The 16480-nt window shown below is 27.3% G+C and overlaps 3 protein-coding genes across 4 annotated transcripts; 2 read left to right on the forward strand and 1 right to left on the reverse strand.

The window, feature by feature from the left end:
• The first annotated feature begins 1 nt into the window (after position 1).
• On the forward strand, positions 2-4393 carry LOC130670703 (mitochondrial import inner membrane translocase subunit Tim17-B). Of its 2 annotated transcripts, none has more exons than XM_057474130.1 (2): positions 2-141; positions 2593-4393. In XM_057474130.1, exon 2 carries the CDS (start codon positions 2600-2602, stop codon positions 3086-3088), a length of 489 nt encoding a protein of 162 aa, XP_057330113.1. In that variant the 5' UTR covers positions 2-141; positions 2593-2599; the 3' UTR covers positions 3089-4393. The 2 variants fall into 2 exon arrangements, with proteins under 2 accessions (XP_057330113.1, XP_057330114.1); XM_057474131.1 differs by lacking the exon at positions 2-141 and adding an exon at positions 364-449.
• Positions 4394-5084: 691 nt separating this feature from the next.
• Positions 5085-5985, reverse strand: LOC130670704 (snRNA-activating protein complex subunit 5-like). The gene is made up of 2 exons (XM_057474133.1): positions 5506-5985; positions 5085-5354 (listed from the first exon to the last, which is right to left on the reverse strand). The coding sequence occupies exons 1-2, from the start codon at positions 5614-5616 to the stop codon at positions 5166-5168; spliced, it is 300 nt and encodes a 99-aa protein (XP_057330116.1). The 5' UTR covers positions 5617-5985; the 3' UTR covers positions 5085-5165.
• Positions 5986-7633: 1648 nt separating this feature from the next.
• Positions 7634-15823, forward strand: LOC130670702 (serine-threonine kinase receptor-associated protein). Its single transcript, XM_057474129.1, has 5 exons — positions 7634-8262; positions 9843-10141; positions 10215-10444; positions 13353-13489; positions 15097-15823. Exons 1-5 carry the CDS (start codon positions 8148-8150, stop codon positions 15306-15308), a joined length of 993 nt encoding a protein of 330 aa, XP_057330112.1. The 5' UTR covers positions 7634-8147; the 3' UTR covers positions 15309-15823.
• Positions 15824-16480: the final 657 nt, after the last annotated feature.

Below are 16480 nucleotides of genomic sequence, written 5' to 3' on the forward strand. Positions count from 1 at the left end.
TAGCAGCGCGCTGATGTCTAGCCAACTTCTGTCATCTTTTTCTCATTTTTCTCAGTTTAGTAAAATTTTATCATTTATCTTTATCTACTTTTCCACTCTCACCGGCGCAAGAGTTTTCATTGATAACAAATAAAATAACATGTAATTATAATTATTTTTATTAATCATAATATTTAAAATACATATTTTTATTTATAACAATTATAAATATGATGAATTTAATCAGTGTCACTGATTTCAAAAAATTTCATCATCAATTTAAAATCATAACCTCTAATTTTGTCTATTAATATAACAAATGAAATTTCAAATTTTATAATTAATTAGTGTAATTAAAAATTTTGATTTTTGATCTACTAATTAAAGTTTCAGATGATGCAGGATCAAAATTTCATGTTTTAGTAAATTATTTATCACGACATTGCGTCTTTTTATTGGGAGATTATCAGGTTCTTAATTTTATACAAACACATGTCGATTATTAGAACACTGACTACTTTTAAAAAACTTTTTTTTTATCTGTTTTCAAAAAGTGTAAAATTTTATGAGTGTGAATGCAGCAGACAGACAAATTAAAAAATTTTAATAAATAGAGTAAATAATTAATAAAATAAAATTTAAAAAAAATGCGCATTTAAAAAATTTTTCTCACCTCCGGGCGGAAAGCGTCAACTTTCGTCCCGCTGTGCAAAACGAAGTTGCCGCTTTCCGCCTCCGTCGAGGAGAAAAATAGTATACACTCCTCGGGAAGTAAATAAGAAAGCCTCAGATCACATGTTTGTTGACCTCGGCTTCGCCTCGGCCAACAATTACATGTGATCTGAGACATTTCTTACTTTACTTCCCTAGGTGTGTAAAATACTATGAAAATTAATTAGTGCATTTTTTAAAAATATTTTTTTAAAAATTATTTACTCTATTTATTTATAATTTTTAAATTGTCTGATGTCTGCTACATTAACACTCATAAAATTTTATGATCCTGAAGTTGGTGGACAATTAAAAATTTTTGAATTTTTTTTTTCAACAAATCAATTACAAAAAAAAAAAATTACAAATATGCACATGTAGAAAATTAAAAAAACTATAGGTGCAATTTTTTGAATTATTTTTTATTATAATTCCTCGTATCTAAAAAATCCAAAAATTATTAGACATCGGTAAACTTCGGTGTAAAATTTTACTTATTAAAATACTTTAAGTTTCTGTTCATAAGGAAATATTTTCATTCTGCTTAAAAAAAAACGATAGATTCTCATAGCTGTATGTATATGGTCCATAAAACCTCATAGAACCTTCACTCTTTTAAATCTCTACGAGAATTTATGAAAATCTATTGGATTTTATGAGATCTTTTCTTGCCGTACAATAAGCAGACAAGTTTTGAGTAATATTTCATTTCTTGAATCAATAATTATTTTAATTAATTAGATATTTCACTTAAAAAAATTAATATCTTGATAAAAGATTCTTAAATTTCGTATTATTATTTTAATTTTTCAAATACAACTGTCAGTTTTTTTGGTTATTAGAATGACATAAATATTTAGAAGCTTATAAACCAATAGGATTCTCACAGGGATGAAAAATAGTCAGAAACTGAGCAGTTTTTGCGCGAAAAATCGCATTAGTTTGAAATTGTCTTGTCGACTGACAAAACAGGCATTAAAATTCGCAGTTTCAATGCAGGTGATATGAAATAGTATATTGTGTGCCGAGGGATGAAACAAAACGATTTCCGACCAGGGTGATTGGCTGATCACCCGCAGTCTGAAATCGTGTTTCATTCTAAGTCACACACAATTTCATGATTACCTGCATTGGAACTTAAAGTTTCATTGTCAGCAGTCAGTCAGAAACGTTAATTTAAAACCAACTATCAGCGTAAGCGTAAATTGTAATTTGAATTAACAATTAAACAGAAACTAGAAATACTCTTTATCATTTACACAAATTTTTATAAAACTTAATCACAGTCAAAACTGTCATTTACGTAAACAAAATTAATGGTCTGAAATTACCATTAAAAAATGAAAAGTATCAGAGTTTAAATTTCGAAATCCTTCTGTCAGCGGGCAGAAACATTATTCGTTTCTTCCCAAGGGACGAAACACAAATATTTCTGCCCGCTGTCTAAAGGCATTCGCACTTTACGCATACGCTAATATTAATTCGCGTAATTGAACTGATAGTATATTACATACCTAGGCCAGTAAAATAAAAAAAGTCTCAGAGCACATGTAGGCCAAGGTGCGTATACTATTTTTCTGCTCGACGAACCCAAAAAGTTGCAACTTCGTTCAGACCAGCGGCCCGAAAGTTTCCACTTTTCGACCGGAGGGCAGAAAAATTATTTTGTTTCGACTGACTGTAGAGACACTGAAACTTTAAGTTTCAATGCATGAAAAACTATATTGATAACAATGCATTATATAATTGACTTGTATCGAGTGATATGACGAACTAGAATTTCGTCCCAGTAGAGAACATGTAATTTCGATCATGTATCCTCTGAAATTCAAAAAGTTTTTTATAATCGGATGTTAAGATAGAAACACATAAGCGTAACTTTAACAGTATTTAATACTTTAGATAAATCATGGCCGAGTATACAAGAGAACCCTGCCCTTGGAGAATACTCGATGATTGCGGGGGTGCCTTCACGATGGGACTCGTTGGAGGCAGTGTATTTCAATTCGTAAAGGGATATCGTAATGCACCAAGTGGAATTAACAAACGTCTTATGGGAAGTATTATGGCTATCAAACAAAGATCACCAATAATCGCTGGTGGTTTTGCTGTCTGGGGTTTCGCCTTTTCGACGATCGACTGCACGTTAGTTCACTTTAGACAGAAAGAAGATCCATGGAATTCAATAACAAGTGGGGCTGTAACTGGTGCAATTGTAGCATGTCGAAGTGGAACTCCTGCTATGGTAGGAAGTGCTATTGTTGGAGGCGTGTTATTAGCACTTATTGAAGGAGTTACTATATTCATAAATCGTGTAGGTGGTGATGCGTTTACTCCACCAACAGTAGATTTTGACGATCCGATAGAACTAAAACCTCTTGATAATATTAAAAATTAACCACAATAAAAATAAAATAACTTTGTATAATTATTTTATGAGTTTATTTAATTAAAATTTATTTAAATTGACATTCATCGGAATGTAAATTGTCAATTTATATTTCAATATCTTTAAATAGTTTTAATAGTACGTTAACATAGTAATTGTATCATAAGTTTATTTTTCTTAAGATAATAATTTACTTTTTGTTAATCGAAAAGGTATAAATATTTTTGAAATTATATCGAACACAAAATAAAACAAAATCATAAAATTAAAGTATTTTTTTTTCTCGAGCTAAGTAATGATATTTGAAAGGTTGATTTTCATATTACAAATATAATTTAAATTTATAAGGTGTACAATTATATAATCAAATATGTTTGTAAAATATATTCATTTTTATTTCATGTAGAGAGCTAATAAATAATGTGTAATAAAATATAATTATTGTTAATGATCTATATTAATTAAAATGTCAAACATTTGATAATTGATATCACGTTCAAATTTTTATTGTAATATTTATGTGAAAAAATTTTATGTGATTGTAATTGTAGTGATAGTGTTTTGGAAGTATCAGCTCTACTATCAACTGAAGCGATTACGATGTGTTGGTGCATCAATAAGATGTTCTGTAGAAACTTTTACTCAACCACGAAGATGATGTCTTGGTACACAACTTAGTCAGTAGCACTACGAAACTCTGATATTGCGTGAGAAATTATTTAATTATTGGAATCAATTTCTACTAATTTTTTTTCAAGATAGTTTTACAACCGCATTCGCGCCGCGTTACTTTTTGAACAGTTTTGACAGAAAACTAAATTTGTCGGATTTTTTCAGTCAAAAGAAAGAAAGTTAAAATTTTTCTAGCTTTGTAACGAAATTCCCTGACATTTACAGGTTTTCCAGAAATGTGGCCACCACGTTTCAACTCCAAATATTAATTTTTTTGGCGTAGACAATAAAATTTAATAATTACGTTTTAATTATAAATGAAAGGATTATCATTTGGAATTACTGGTCAATTTATCATGGTTCACTGCGTTTTGGTCCCAAAACATTTCATCCCCGATAATTCATGACAATGACAACTTACACTTAGACAAATAATACCCGATAATTTATCTGTTGGACAATTGATACTTCAATAAAAATATTAAATACAATACACCAACTATAAATATTTTTAATTATGAACATTTTATCAATATAATTTTAATACACACTTTCTCATAACCACATCATTTAGCACCATAGTACATAATCGATCGTTAAGAATTATTTACTTTATATTAATAATAAAATATTATCTCTTAATTACTTATTAACATTAATTTTTAGCGATCAATATAGTTAACTAATTAGTATCACAATTGCTTAAGGCACTTATACAAGACAACATAATATCCAGAAGCCGCGATACTTGACTACATTTAAATGATCTTTTAGATAATATCGTTATTATTATTGTAATTATTCTTATTATTATTATTATTGTTGTTGTTTAAATTAAATCATTGGGTTACTAAACTCAAAGTTACATAATATTCGGTTGATGGAAAAAAGTATAGATAATTTCTTTCATGAATTTGATGTGCTTGATAATAGTACAAATATTGATTAAAATAAAAAATGATTAGAAATAATTATCAATATAAGGTAGATTGTCATGGTTAAGATGTCATAAGATGAACAGTCGTCGGGATGATTTATCTCATAGATATATTGTCGGGGATTAATTGTCCGAGGATGATTAGTCGCGCGGATAATTTGTCGGGGATGAAATGTTTTGGGACCAAAACGCGTGACACCATTTATCATTATATTACTTGTCGTTTCTCAATTTATGTAGTTCATTTTTTTCTGCGTTCTAAAGTAATTATTTATGAATATTTAAATTTTAATTATTAAAAGTATTTACCAGATCTGAGGATTGTAAATATATTTTAACATATAATTGGTAATTAAATTTAAATGATTGTTGATATTTGAATAAAAAAATAACTTTAATTTATAATCCAAAATTATGTACACGATAAAACTATAAAATTAACAGTTTTCATTAATGTCGTATATTTTATATTTAAATTTAATCTTCCTCTTCTTCGTCTTCTTCTTCTTCTTCTTCTTCCACATTATGCTTCGAATGAATATAATTCGGCACATCAAGATTTAACTGCTTCGATCGGCTATCAGGAGATAATTTAATGTTTACATTTTGTGATGCACTTTTTTCTTTAGATTTTTCAACCATTTGGGACAGATGAAGTTTTTCAATCTGTAAATTAAAATAATTAATTAATTATATACTTTTTATTAAATTACAAGCTTATAGAAAAAAAATAGCAGCAGAGTATGAGTAATTATCTAAATGGTTTGATGTAAAAATAATAAATCAATAAATTTTAAGTAATAAATAATAGTAATACCTGAAGAAGATCAATTTGATCCTGCATTTGGGTCAACAATTTCTTGAGCCATTCTTCTTCTTCGGCAAGTTCTACACGATACTCAATTAAAGTTTTCATTTGACTTTCCATCGTTAATTATTTTTTCGTTATTTTACAGAATAATTAATTTTTTCCACTAATTACAATTTATTTAAATTAATTACTCGAATTACAGTAACTAAACTTTTTTCACAGCAATTTTTCTTTTGTGTTTATTTTTTTAAATTTAATATAACCTCCAATTTTTAATGCGACGAATAAAATTTAGTTTGTTTTTACGTACAATAGGAGTCAACTAAATAATTTTGTTATTTTATTAGGTGTCTTATTTATTTTTCTTTATTTTTTATCATAAGTTATCGCTACTTATTTGACATTTCATTTAAAAGTTAAATTATATAAATTGTAAATGTCAACAAAATTACAGAGCGATCTAGTGCTTGAGAAGGGGAACTTTTCGTCCGCGTTCTGACAGCAGTGCCCCCCCTTCAAAGAAAAACTAGAACATCCCTTTTCCCACACATTTTATAATCAAGGGGAAAAGGGGTCTGAGATAAAAAAAAAAAGAGGATATTTTTGTGGTTTTTTTTTCAGAGTCTTCGTTATTAAAATTCTCAAAATTTGTGACATTATTAAGCATCATTCCAAAAATATTCTGTTAAATTTTCATAAAAAAATAATGAAAAATAAGCCAGTGGTAGTGGGGAGAGACGAGTCACTAAAAAAAATCTCCTTAGGCAGGATAACTCATGACTGCTTCATCTGAAATCAAAAAACTAAAAAGATTTCTTTAGTACATAAGTTTATCTTAGATTTGAACGAAGGATTTTTTTTTCAATAACTACTTATTTTTTAATTAAACAAAAGGAAGAATTTTTGGGAAAAATCAGAGTTTTTTTATTGCACCTTTACCAAAAATTCAAAAATGAATATTTTGTTTATTCCTTCGTTCAAATCCAAGATAAACTTATGTACCAAAGAAATCTTTTTGGTTTTTTGATTTCAGATGCAGTCATGAGTTATCCTGTCTACGCCATGGAGACTTTTTTTAGTGACTCGTCTCTCCCCACTACCACTGGTTTATTTTTCAATACTTTTTTATGAAAATTTAGCAGAATATTCTTGGAATGATGTTTAACAATGTCACAAATTTTAAGAATTTTAATAAAGAAGGCAAGGTAAAAGCCCCTATACCCGCTCAGTACCATTAGTCTCTCACTTTAACTGTTTAAGGCGTTTTTTTATAATTTTTATAAAAAAAAATTACAACTAAAAATATTATTATTGTTAAATATTTATTTGAGAATCTAAATATATTAAAATATCATGTATCAAATTATTTCATAATAGATTACAAATTTAAATTAAATGACTGTTTTCAAAATCGCGCAAAGCCGGGCATTTTTTACTTTAACGTTCATTCGTTAGATTAAATTTAGGGTACGTCAAATTTTTTTCGAATTGTTATAACTATATCTTATTAAATACATTTTTTTAAAATTCATGAAATTTTATATTATGAAAGAATAAAGTAGTATAATTTATAAATTATTTGTCCAAATCAATAAACTTATGATAGTTTAATTGATATTGTCTTTGAGCGACTATAGGGCCATGTGTTGGTCGAGTAATGGTACATGACAACTTTTAGTGAGCGACTATGAGTACACTCAAGGAGCTTATTTAAAAAATTAATAATAATTAATTATCAAGATTATTCTTCAAACTTAAATTTTATTCTAATACTCGAAACTTCAAAAAATAACTATAAAAAAAAATCTGGTTTTTCATTTGATTTATTAATTTATATTGAGTGATTTAATCTCACTCCCATAAAAAGTGAGCGGGTATATCGGCTTTTACCTTACTCTGAAAAAAAATCACAAAAATATCCTCTTTTTTTGTATCTTATCCCTTTTCCCTCTCAATGAAAAAAGCGCGGGAAGCTCATTTCACTTTACCCGCCATCTACAGTAAATTTTCAAACTTTACTTACGAAGAATCAACAACCACCGCCATCTAGCTGTCAAAGTAAATTAAAAAAAATATCAGTCGATAATAAAATCCATTTTTAAAAAAATATCAAAAACCCCACCATTAGGTACAAGAATAATAATGAGGATGTATGTACAAACCAGTCCAAACGTTATTGGTTATTTGTATTTGTATACCTCATCCGAAAGTGTTATTTCCCCACGTACTTTTAGTTACATTTTCAATAAATACTAACACTAAATCTACCACCGACAATTTAAAATAATTAAACTAAAACTAAAACTAAACAATTCAGTTACTTAAATAAATAATAATACGGCTTCACTCAATACTCAATTGTAGTGTCAATAATGTTCATCAATCAATACAATAATATTTATTTAAAATAGTGATTACCTCCTAGTGCAATTAAATCCCCAGTAATTTTTAACTGATAAATTTAATTGTATATTTTTCCAGCTCAATTTTTAAAGCCGCAACTATTTTTACTAAAATTATAAATACTTAATTTAAAATAAGTAGCCAACAAATTGTCAGTTAACCTTTACACCAGACTGATTATTGACAAGTGTTTATTTTATATACATTTATATTTATATTAATAATAAGAATTATTAAAAAAAACAATGGCTAATTTACGGCAAACTCCGTTGACATGCAGCGGACATACGAGACCTGTAGTTCATTTGGCATTTTCTGATATCACAGATACTGGATACTATTTAATTTCAGCATGCAAAGGTCTGTAAAAATTATAAAATATTTACTAGATCATAACAATTATTATTTACTTATATATTTATTTATTTACTTTATTTGACGTCTGTTTTTTAGGAATTCCTTGATACCCGTTACATAGATTCGGTATATAAATAATAATACTCAAGTTAGCCGACGTCTAATAATTTTTATACTTTTTTTTAAGCAGTAAATTAAAAAAAAATATTTGAAAAATTTACACCTGTAGTTTTTTGAATTTTCTACGTGTATATTTTTAGTTTTTTTAAATTCAAATTTAAGTATTGAAAAAAATATGTGATCCTAAAGTTAGCAGACATTTAAAAATTTTTGAATTTTTGTTTCTCAACAAATCAATTGCAAAAAAATAAAATAAAAATATGCACATGTAGAAAATTTAAAAAACTACAGGTGCAATTTTTTCAATTTTTTTTTTTTTCATGGTTTATCGTTTAAAAAAAAGTTCAAAAATTATTAGACGACTGCTAACTTATGAGACTGAAGTTAGCTAACGTCTGATAATTTTTGAATTTTTTTTTCAACGATTTAATTTAAAAAAAAAAATATTTGGAAAATTGCACCTGTAGTTTTTTAAATTTTCTACGTGTATATTTTTATTTTTTTTATTCAAATTTGAGTATTGAAAAAAAAGTATGATCCTAAAGTTAGCAGACCTTTAAAAATTTTTGAATTTTTGTTTCTCAACAAATAAATTGTAAGAAAATAAAATAAAAATACGCACATGTAGAAAATTTAAAAAACTACAGGTGAAATTTTTTTAAATATTTTTTTTTTATGGTTTATCGGCTAAAAAAAAGTCCAAAAATTATTAGACGTCTGCTAACTTCAGTATCATTTTTTTTTTATGATACTAAAGTTAGCAGACGTCTAATAATCTTTGGATTTTCTTTTAGACGGTAAATTATAAAAAAAAAAAATTTGAAAAAATTGCACCTGTAGTTTTGTAAATTTTCTACATGTGCATTTTTTTAGTTTTTCATTTTTTCGTAATTGATTTGTTGAAAAAAAAATCCAAAAATTTTTAATGGTTTGCTAACTTTAGGATCATTAAAAAAAATCAAAAAAATTTAATTGGCTGCTAACTTCATGATCATAAATAAATAATGAACAATAAAAAAAATGAAAAAAGATTTTAATTACACTACAGATTTAAATAATCGTACCAATATTTGAATAAATAAAATTATAAACAATTTATGAGACCGTCGAATTTATATGACAATTATTATTGACAGTAATTATTTATAAAATAAATATATTAAATTGTTAGTTTATATTTGATGATATGAGAATCCTTCAAATACAAAATATCCGTATTGTTGATTGCCTTGGCCTAGTTCCGGTATTTTTCAAGGCTTCAGACTTTTATTTGCCGATACTTTAAGGTCGCTATTGTGATTTAGCATAACGATATCTTAAATTAATTAAAATTTATTCATTTATTTAGTCATTTTAGTTTTTATAAATAAATTTAAAGTTATAAATAAAATAGTCCAGTTGATTAAACGTTTAAACATAATTTATATCAACAGTATAAGGAAAAAATGTATTTTTATATTTAGATGGAAAGCCCATGTTGAGACAAGGTGACACTGGAGACTGGATCGGGACATTTGAAGGCCACAAAGGAGCTGTATGGGGAGTTGATTTAAATCGTCAAGCAACTCGTGCAGCCTCTGGTGCTGCTGATTTCAATGCTAAAGTCTGGGACGCAATCAAGGGCGAAGAAATTCATTCATTTCAACACAACCATATAGTAAAGTCGGTTGGCTTTAGCACTGACTCTAACAATCTTTGTACAGGGTCAAATGAAAAACTACTTCGTATTTTTGATCTCAATAAACCTGATTCGTCGCCTCAGGTTATTAGATTTTTTTATTATTTTTTTTATTCCTATCATTTTATTTATTATTATTATTATTTTTATTTAATAGGTTTTTTCAGGGCATACGAGTTTTATAAAGCAAGTTACATTTTTTAATGACAATAAATTAATAGTAAGTTGTGCGGATGATAAAACTCTAAGAGTATGGGATCGAAGCAACGGCCAAGAAGTCAGACGTATTGACTTTCCGGCTCTTCCCAGCTCGATGGAAGTTTCTAAAGATGGAAAAATAATTACAACGACGCATTCCAATACTGTGTCATTTTGGAATAGTTCAGAGTAATTTTTTTTTTTTTTACTTATTTATTTTTTATTTATTCATTTTATTTATTTATTTATTTATGACTGGTATAAAAAAAAATTCTAAAGAGGTGCAATTACACCTGTGCTTAGAACCAGTACGTAGTATATAACAATTATACATAAATTATTTACAGTTTTTCTTACATATTAATAATACAGTGCAACGTACAATTAGTCAACTTAAGTTGCCAAAAACATTATTATGAACTAATCATAACTTTTATTAGAGATAATAATTATTAGTTCTTATCCAATTACTACCCCTGTAAACAACTGAATTCAATCGAATTAAACAGAATTAAATTTTCAATTCTATTTAATTCAGGTAAATTCTGTTAATTCGGTACCTAACTTAAAAATGAATTCTGTCTAATTCGGCAGGAAAACCAGAATTTGTCCAAATTAAAACGAATTTAAATAATTCTATTCGGTTTAATTCTGATTAATTCGAAAATAATTCTCCGATTTCTGGTTCTTAATCCGAATTAAACTGAATTTGAAATTTTAAAATCGGTTTTATTCTGTTTAATTCAAATTCAAATTTTCAATTCAGTTGAATTCTGTTTTGCAGAATTCGACAGAATATAACAGAATTAAAATTTTTAATTCGGTCGAATTCAGTTGTTAAATCAGGGACACTTCTTTTTTAATTGCTTCTTAGTACACATTAAAGTTATCATGCTATTTAGCAATTGGTTATAGATTTTTAATGCTACATAATATGTATTTTTATAGCTTATTGATTTATTAATTTTGGGAAGGACCAGCAACTTGGAATTCGTATTAACAACCTTTTGTAAATATAGGTTTTTACACTCTTCATAATAGTAACATATATCATTTACAATTAAAGCCTCTTTTATATTTAGAGGAGTAACAGTGTTTATATTACATGAACTAATTTTATTAAGCAATTCAGTTTGGGTGGAGACTACTTTTATTTTATTTTATTATTTATTCAAGAGAACTATCGGTTCTGGACACTGAAAATTTTGTTGGTTTTTATTATACGAAAAAATGATAAGACTTTTTTTGTAGAGCGTTTAGTTCCCTATGAAATTATATCCTGAGCTTGTCTGGCGTGAGCCATTCCCGAGGTATAAAATTCAAAACTTAAAATTTTTTTCCCTTCGGCGCGCGATTCAAAACAATATAAAAAAATCATACGATTCTTGATAAAAATTTTAAAAAATTCAATGAAACTCGAACACGGAAAACAATGAAATATATAAATTTAGTAACAACAAGCAATATAATGATAAATCGATCAATAAATACTATCATACTAAATAATTATACCATAAATATTAAAATTCATTGTTTGTAATTTTAAAATTCTCTACATTGACATCCAGGTTCCGGGTTATAATTTCTACCACTAATTTTCAAAGTTTATTTTTTCCTGTGTAGCTTTTTGTTCTATTCAGGATAACGGACCGTCTCTTAAAAATATGTTTATACTTTTTTTTACTCGGAAGTCAAGTACATTGGATTTTGAACCGTCTGTTGATTACATTTATAAAAAATAAATTATTTATGACATGTATAAATATTATTTTCTGAGGCGGACAATGTTACCTTGAAGACTCAAGTTTTCCAAGTTTACTGTCGCGCTGTTTTTATTGTAGAATTTAAAATAACTGTCTTTTTGCGTATCGACCTTGATAGATATAATCTCGTTGATATCATTTAGTAATTATATCAATCAACATTTGTTCAAACTTTGTCAATGTTAATTATAATTTACCAATAACAGTATTCTACTTGTTTATTTACTTTACACGTGCGCTGGTATTTTTTAAAATTTATTTACTAGTCAAAATCAAATCGAAAGAGTTCTTTAATGAAATAACTACTCAAACATATTTTTAATACTCTTCATACATCAAAATAAAGTATGTCCACTAGGGTGGTCGTTAAAAATTTAATTTTCTCAGGCGCTTCATAAAAAGCTTCTTTTTAGTGAAAAAATACCTGGAGAATTTGGTTTTTTCTTTTTAAGTAAAAAGAACACGTGCCGCAGGACGATCAAAGTTCATTTTTCGATACAATCGCGGTTTTTTTTAAATATCTCATGAAATATGCAGATTAAAGGAAAAAATCATAGGAACAATTTTGTAGGAAATTAAATTCTTGACAAAAAAGGTCATGTTCATTTTTTTTATAAAATGTGTATTTATGAAGATATTTTTAAAAAACTTTTTTTAGATCTGAATTGAGCGTTTTAAGGATAACAAATTTTGAAAATAACATTTTTCTAAGTATATAGAAACTACAACAAGCATTAATGATTGATATGTTACGAGTTACGAAGTTGTCTATATTTAAGAAAAAACGTTATTTTAAACATTCGTTATCCTTAAAATGCTCAATTGATAAGATCTAAAAAAGTTTTTTTAAAATATCTTCATAAATACACATTTTATAAAAAAAATGAATATGACCTTTTTTGTCAAGAATTTAATTTCCTACAAAATTGTTCCTATGATTTTTTCCTTTAATCTGCATATTTCATGAGATATTTAAAAAAAAACGCGATTGTATAAAAAAATGAACTTTGATCGTCCTAAGGCATGTGTTCTTTTTACTTAAAAAGAAAAAACCAAATTCCCCAGGTATTTTTTCACTAAAAACAAGCTTTTTATAGGGCGTCTGAGAAAGTTTAATTTTTAACGACCACCCTAATGTCCACAAATGGTTTAGTGTCCAAAACCGGTGCTTCTACTTTATTTACGTTTTCTTCATTATTTATTTATTTGAATTTAACAATAAAAATAAAATCATAAAATGTTTTTTTTATAGTCCCTATAAAAATGGAGGCCTACTGCATATTTATCTTTTATTAAATATAATTTGTATTGTATTAATATTTATTTATTTTTAGCTTAACAAAAATACGTGAGTACACGATTCCTACTCAAGTAAACAGCGTCAGTTTACATCCAGATTGTTCGATATTTGTTTGTGGTGGTGAAGATTTAAAAATGTACAAATTTGATTATTCAACTGGTGTAGAAATGGGTATGAAGATATTTTTAAATAGTTCATTTTTATATCACCTGCATTGAAACTGCGAGTTCCATTGCTTGTTTTGCCAGTCGATACAAACCACTTTTAGATCAAGACAACTTACAAGCAGACACTGATTAGTTTCTTCTTTGGAGAACAAAATTATTTTCACCAAAGCTGCACCGAAAGTTTAAATTCCTGCCCTATTGAGAGGGAAGAAAGTCATTCATTTCTTTTACCCAAGTGGCACAGAGACAGCTTTAAGGTAGTTCACTCGCAAAACGACTTTTCTTAGGAATGCGATGAAATTAAAACATGAGATTAACAAAAATGTCTAATATTTAATGAAAAAAAAACGAAATTTTTTCACCGATTGTAAAACGAGATATTAACAATCAAAAAGTGCATAGTTAACATGCTGGAGATCTACCAAGTATAAAAAAAAACGTATAGTTTCCTGAATATCTTGAAAACGGTTTTTGCCATTTTTTTAAAAAACTTAGGCACTGGTGAATAAAAAAATTAGAATTTTTTGACCGATTTGTTTAAAAAATATTGATTTTTACAATATAAATAATTTCATATTTCGTTTTTAAAAGGGCAAGACAAACTTTTTTATATCAAAGCCAAGTTTTTTTATATATATACAACATGATGTTGGTCCTAGAAGTCATAGGAAATTTGTGTTCTTTTTTTTTCATCCTAAAAAAGTAATTTCAATTAAAAAATCGTTTAGATGACTTATTTGTAATTTATGTTTTGTCCTGACTTGTGTCACATCTTTTCAGTAGATGTTTTTTCTGTGATATAAATTTCTGATCACTTGGTCAACATTTTGGTGCCTTATCGATAAAAAACAGTCTCCAAATTTCTATCTTATAGATGTCATAAAGCCAAGAGCGTGTTCAGAAATACACTCTGGAGGTGAAAAATTACCTATCCAGGTGTGATTAGTACCTTTGTAATGTTAAATCGCACCTCTGGTTCGACTAGAGGATATTTCTTGAACGCAGGAGTTGAATATTTCTCTTCTAGAGTGTGTTTCTGAACACGCCCCAAGTGTGTTTTTTGGGTATGAGAAAACAAATGATTAAAATTAGCGCGTTCTCTATTTTTCCCACAAACAGAGGCAAAAATTTAAACTTTCAGATGCAGATCTGGTGAAAAATCGAATACACACCACGGAGAAAAGTAGGACGTGCTAATCCGCGTGTTCGCCACGTGTGTAGGTAATTATACACGCGGTTTGGAATCTCCTACTTTTCTCCCTTGGTGTGTAATATACTATAAATTAATTAAAAGCCTTTGGTCTCTCTGTTAAATTACTTGAATTTTCATATTTAAAAGTATTATTTTTTGCCGCGCCATCGGTCAGAAATAAGTTTGTTTCGACTGACTCCAGACATTAACTCCCAGTATCAATGCATTTAATTTAAAAAACAGAACGTGGCATGGGATAAAAAATAATGACAAACTTCGGATAATGCCAGCCCTCGCGTTCAGGCAGTCATCCTCGACTGAAATTGTCTTATTTTATCCCTTGCCACGCAATGTACTAAATAAAAATTTAAATAATTTAGCGACTGCTACAAAATTAAAATAATTATATAATTTTTTAGAATCATTTAAAGGACATTTCGGACCAGTGCATTGCGTAAGATTTTCACCAGACGGTGAATTATATGCCAGTGGATCCGAGGACGGGACTCTGAGACTTTGGCAGACGACTGTTGGAAAGACTTACGGACTTTGGCGGTGTACTGACCAAACCACTAGCATTCAAGAAAATTCGTCAACTGTCAATAATAAACATGAAGTATCTGCCAGCTAAACAAAACCGTCCCTCAGTTTATATAAACAGAATTAAATATTTTTTCTGTTGTTATATAAACTGATAATAAATAAAAACCCGGCATATATTTTATGTAAATATGGGATCTCATATAATGTGTCAATATACTTATCAACTGTCATAAATCATATTGTATGAAACAAATTTAAAATTCATTAATTATAATATGAATAAGTATCGAACATTATTAAAGTGACCGGCATATGGCCGAACGGTAGATTGCCGGTACTAAGATACGAGAAGAAAAAATAAATTATGAGAGAATAGAGTTTACAATAAATGATAATATATTTAAAATGTAAACTCTTCGACTTATGGAAAAAAAATTAATAAATAAATAAAATAAAAATCTGATTAAAATTATAATAACATATAATCAACAATACATAAAACACTTGTCAGATATAATACATTGAGTAAAAAAAGACAATAAAAATAATAATAATAAACAATTAGCACAATCATGTCAATTACACGACTTACAAAAAAATTCTGCATATTCATTACAATTAGTAATATTTTTTTTTTTTTTTTTTTATTATTAGATTAGAAAAATAATTTTAAATATTATTATATAGACTATAAAAAATTTAGTCACCGTTAATTTAATTCTAAATATACATTTTGATGTCGAATCCTTTTGTATACACTCTGGAACGTGTCATACTCAACTCATTAATACTTTTTATTTTTTTATTTTCATGGCATAACTTTTTTTTATTTGTTTTTATGTTATGATTAACCAGAAACAGGGTAACGAGACCAATAGCGGGACAGCTGAGGTCATTTTTAATTTTTTATAAATAATTTAGTGACGTTTTATTAAAAAAAATTTAGCAGCGTATAAATAAATGAGGAATTTAAAAAAAAAGGTAATGAAATAATTAAAATTTGTTAGAAATATTAAAAATTAAATAAACGGGTAATTAGTAATAAATTAATTGAGGTTTTTATAATTTTTACCGGAATTTAAATTTTGAATTGAATATCATTCGATTAGAAATTTGAATTTTTGAATGATTAAGAATAATGATCCGGAAATTTACATGATACTGAAGTTACCTGACGTCTAATAATTTTTGAATTTTTTTCAAAAGGATAAATTACAAAAAAAAATATTTTAAAAAATTGCACTTGTATTTTTTTTTATT

Source organism: Microplitis mediator, chromosome 7 (assembly GCF_029852145.1).
Source record: "Microplitis mediator isolate UGA2020A chromosome 7, iyMicMedi2.1, whole genome shotgun sequence".
Lineage (NCBI taxonomy): Eukaryota > Metazoa > Arthropoda > Insecta > Hymenoptera > Braconidae > Microplitis > Microplitis mediator.

Excerpts from the sequence above, each read along its gene's own strand:
- LOC130670703 (XM_057474130.1), top strand. The coding sequence starts at position 2,600 with ATGGCCGAGTATACAAGAGAACCCTGCCCTTGGAGAATACTCGATGAT.
- LOC130670704 (XM_057474133.1), bottom strand. The coding sequence starts at position 5,616 with ATGGAAAGTCAAATGAAAACTTTAATTGAGTATCGTGTAGAACTTGCC. Across the intron at positions 5,355-5,505 it reads ATCAAATTGATCTTCTTCAG|ATTGAAAAACTTCATCTGTC; the intron begins GTATTACTATTA and ends TTTAATTTACAG.
- LOC130670702 (XM_057474129.1), top strand. The coding sequence starts at position 8,148 with ATGGCTAATTTACGGCAAACTCCGTTGACATGCAGCGGACATACGAGA. Across the intron at positions 10,142-10,214 it reads AACCTGATTCGTCGCCTCAG|GTTTTTTCAGGGCATACGAG; the intron begins GTTATTAGATTT and ends TTTATTTAATAG. Across the intron at positions 10,445-13,352 it reads TCATTTTGGAATAGTTCAGA|CTTAACAAAAATACGTGAGT; the intron begins GTAATTTTTTTT and ends ATTTATTTTTAG.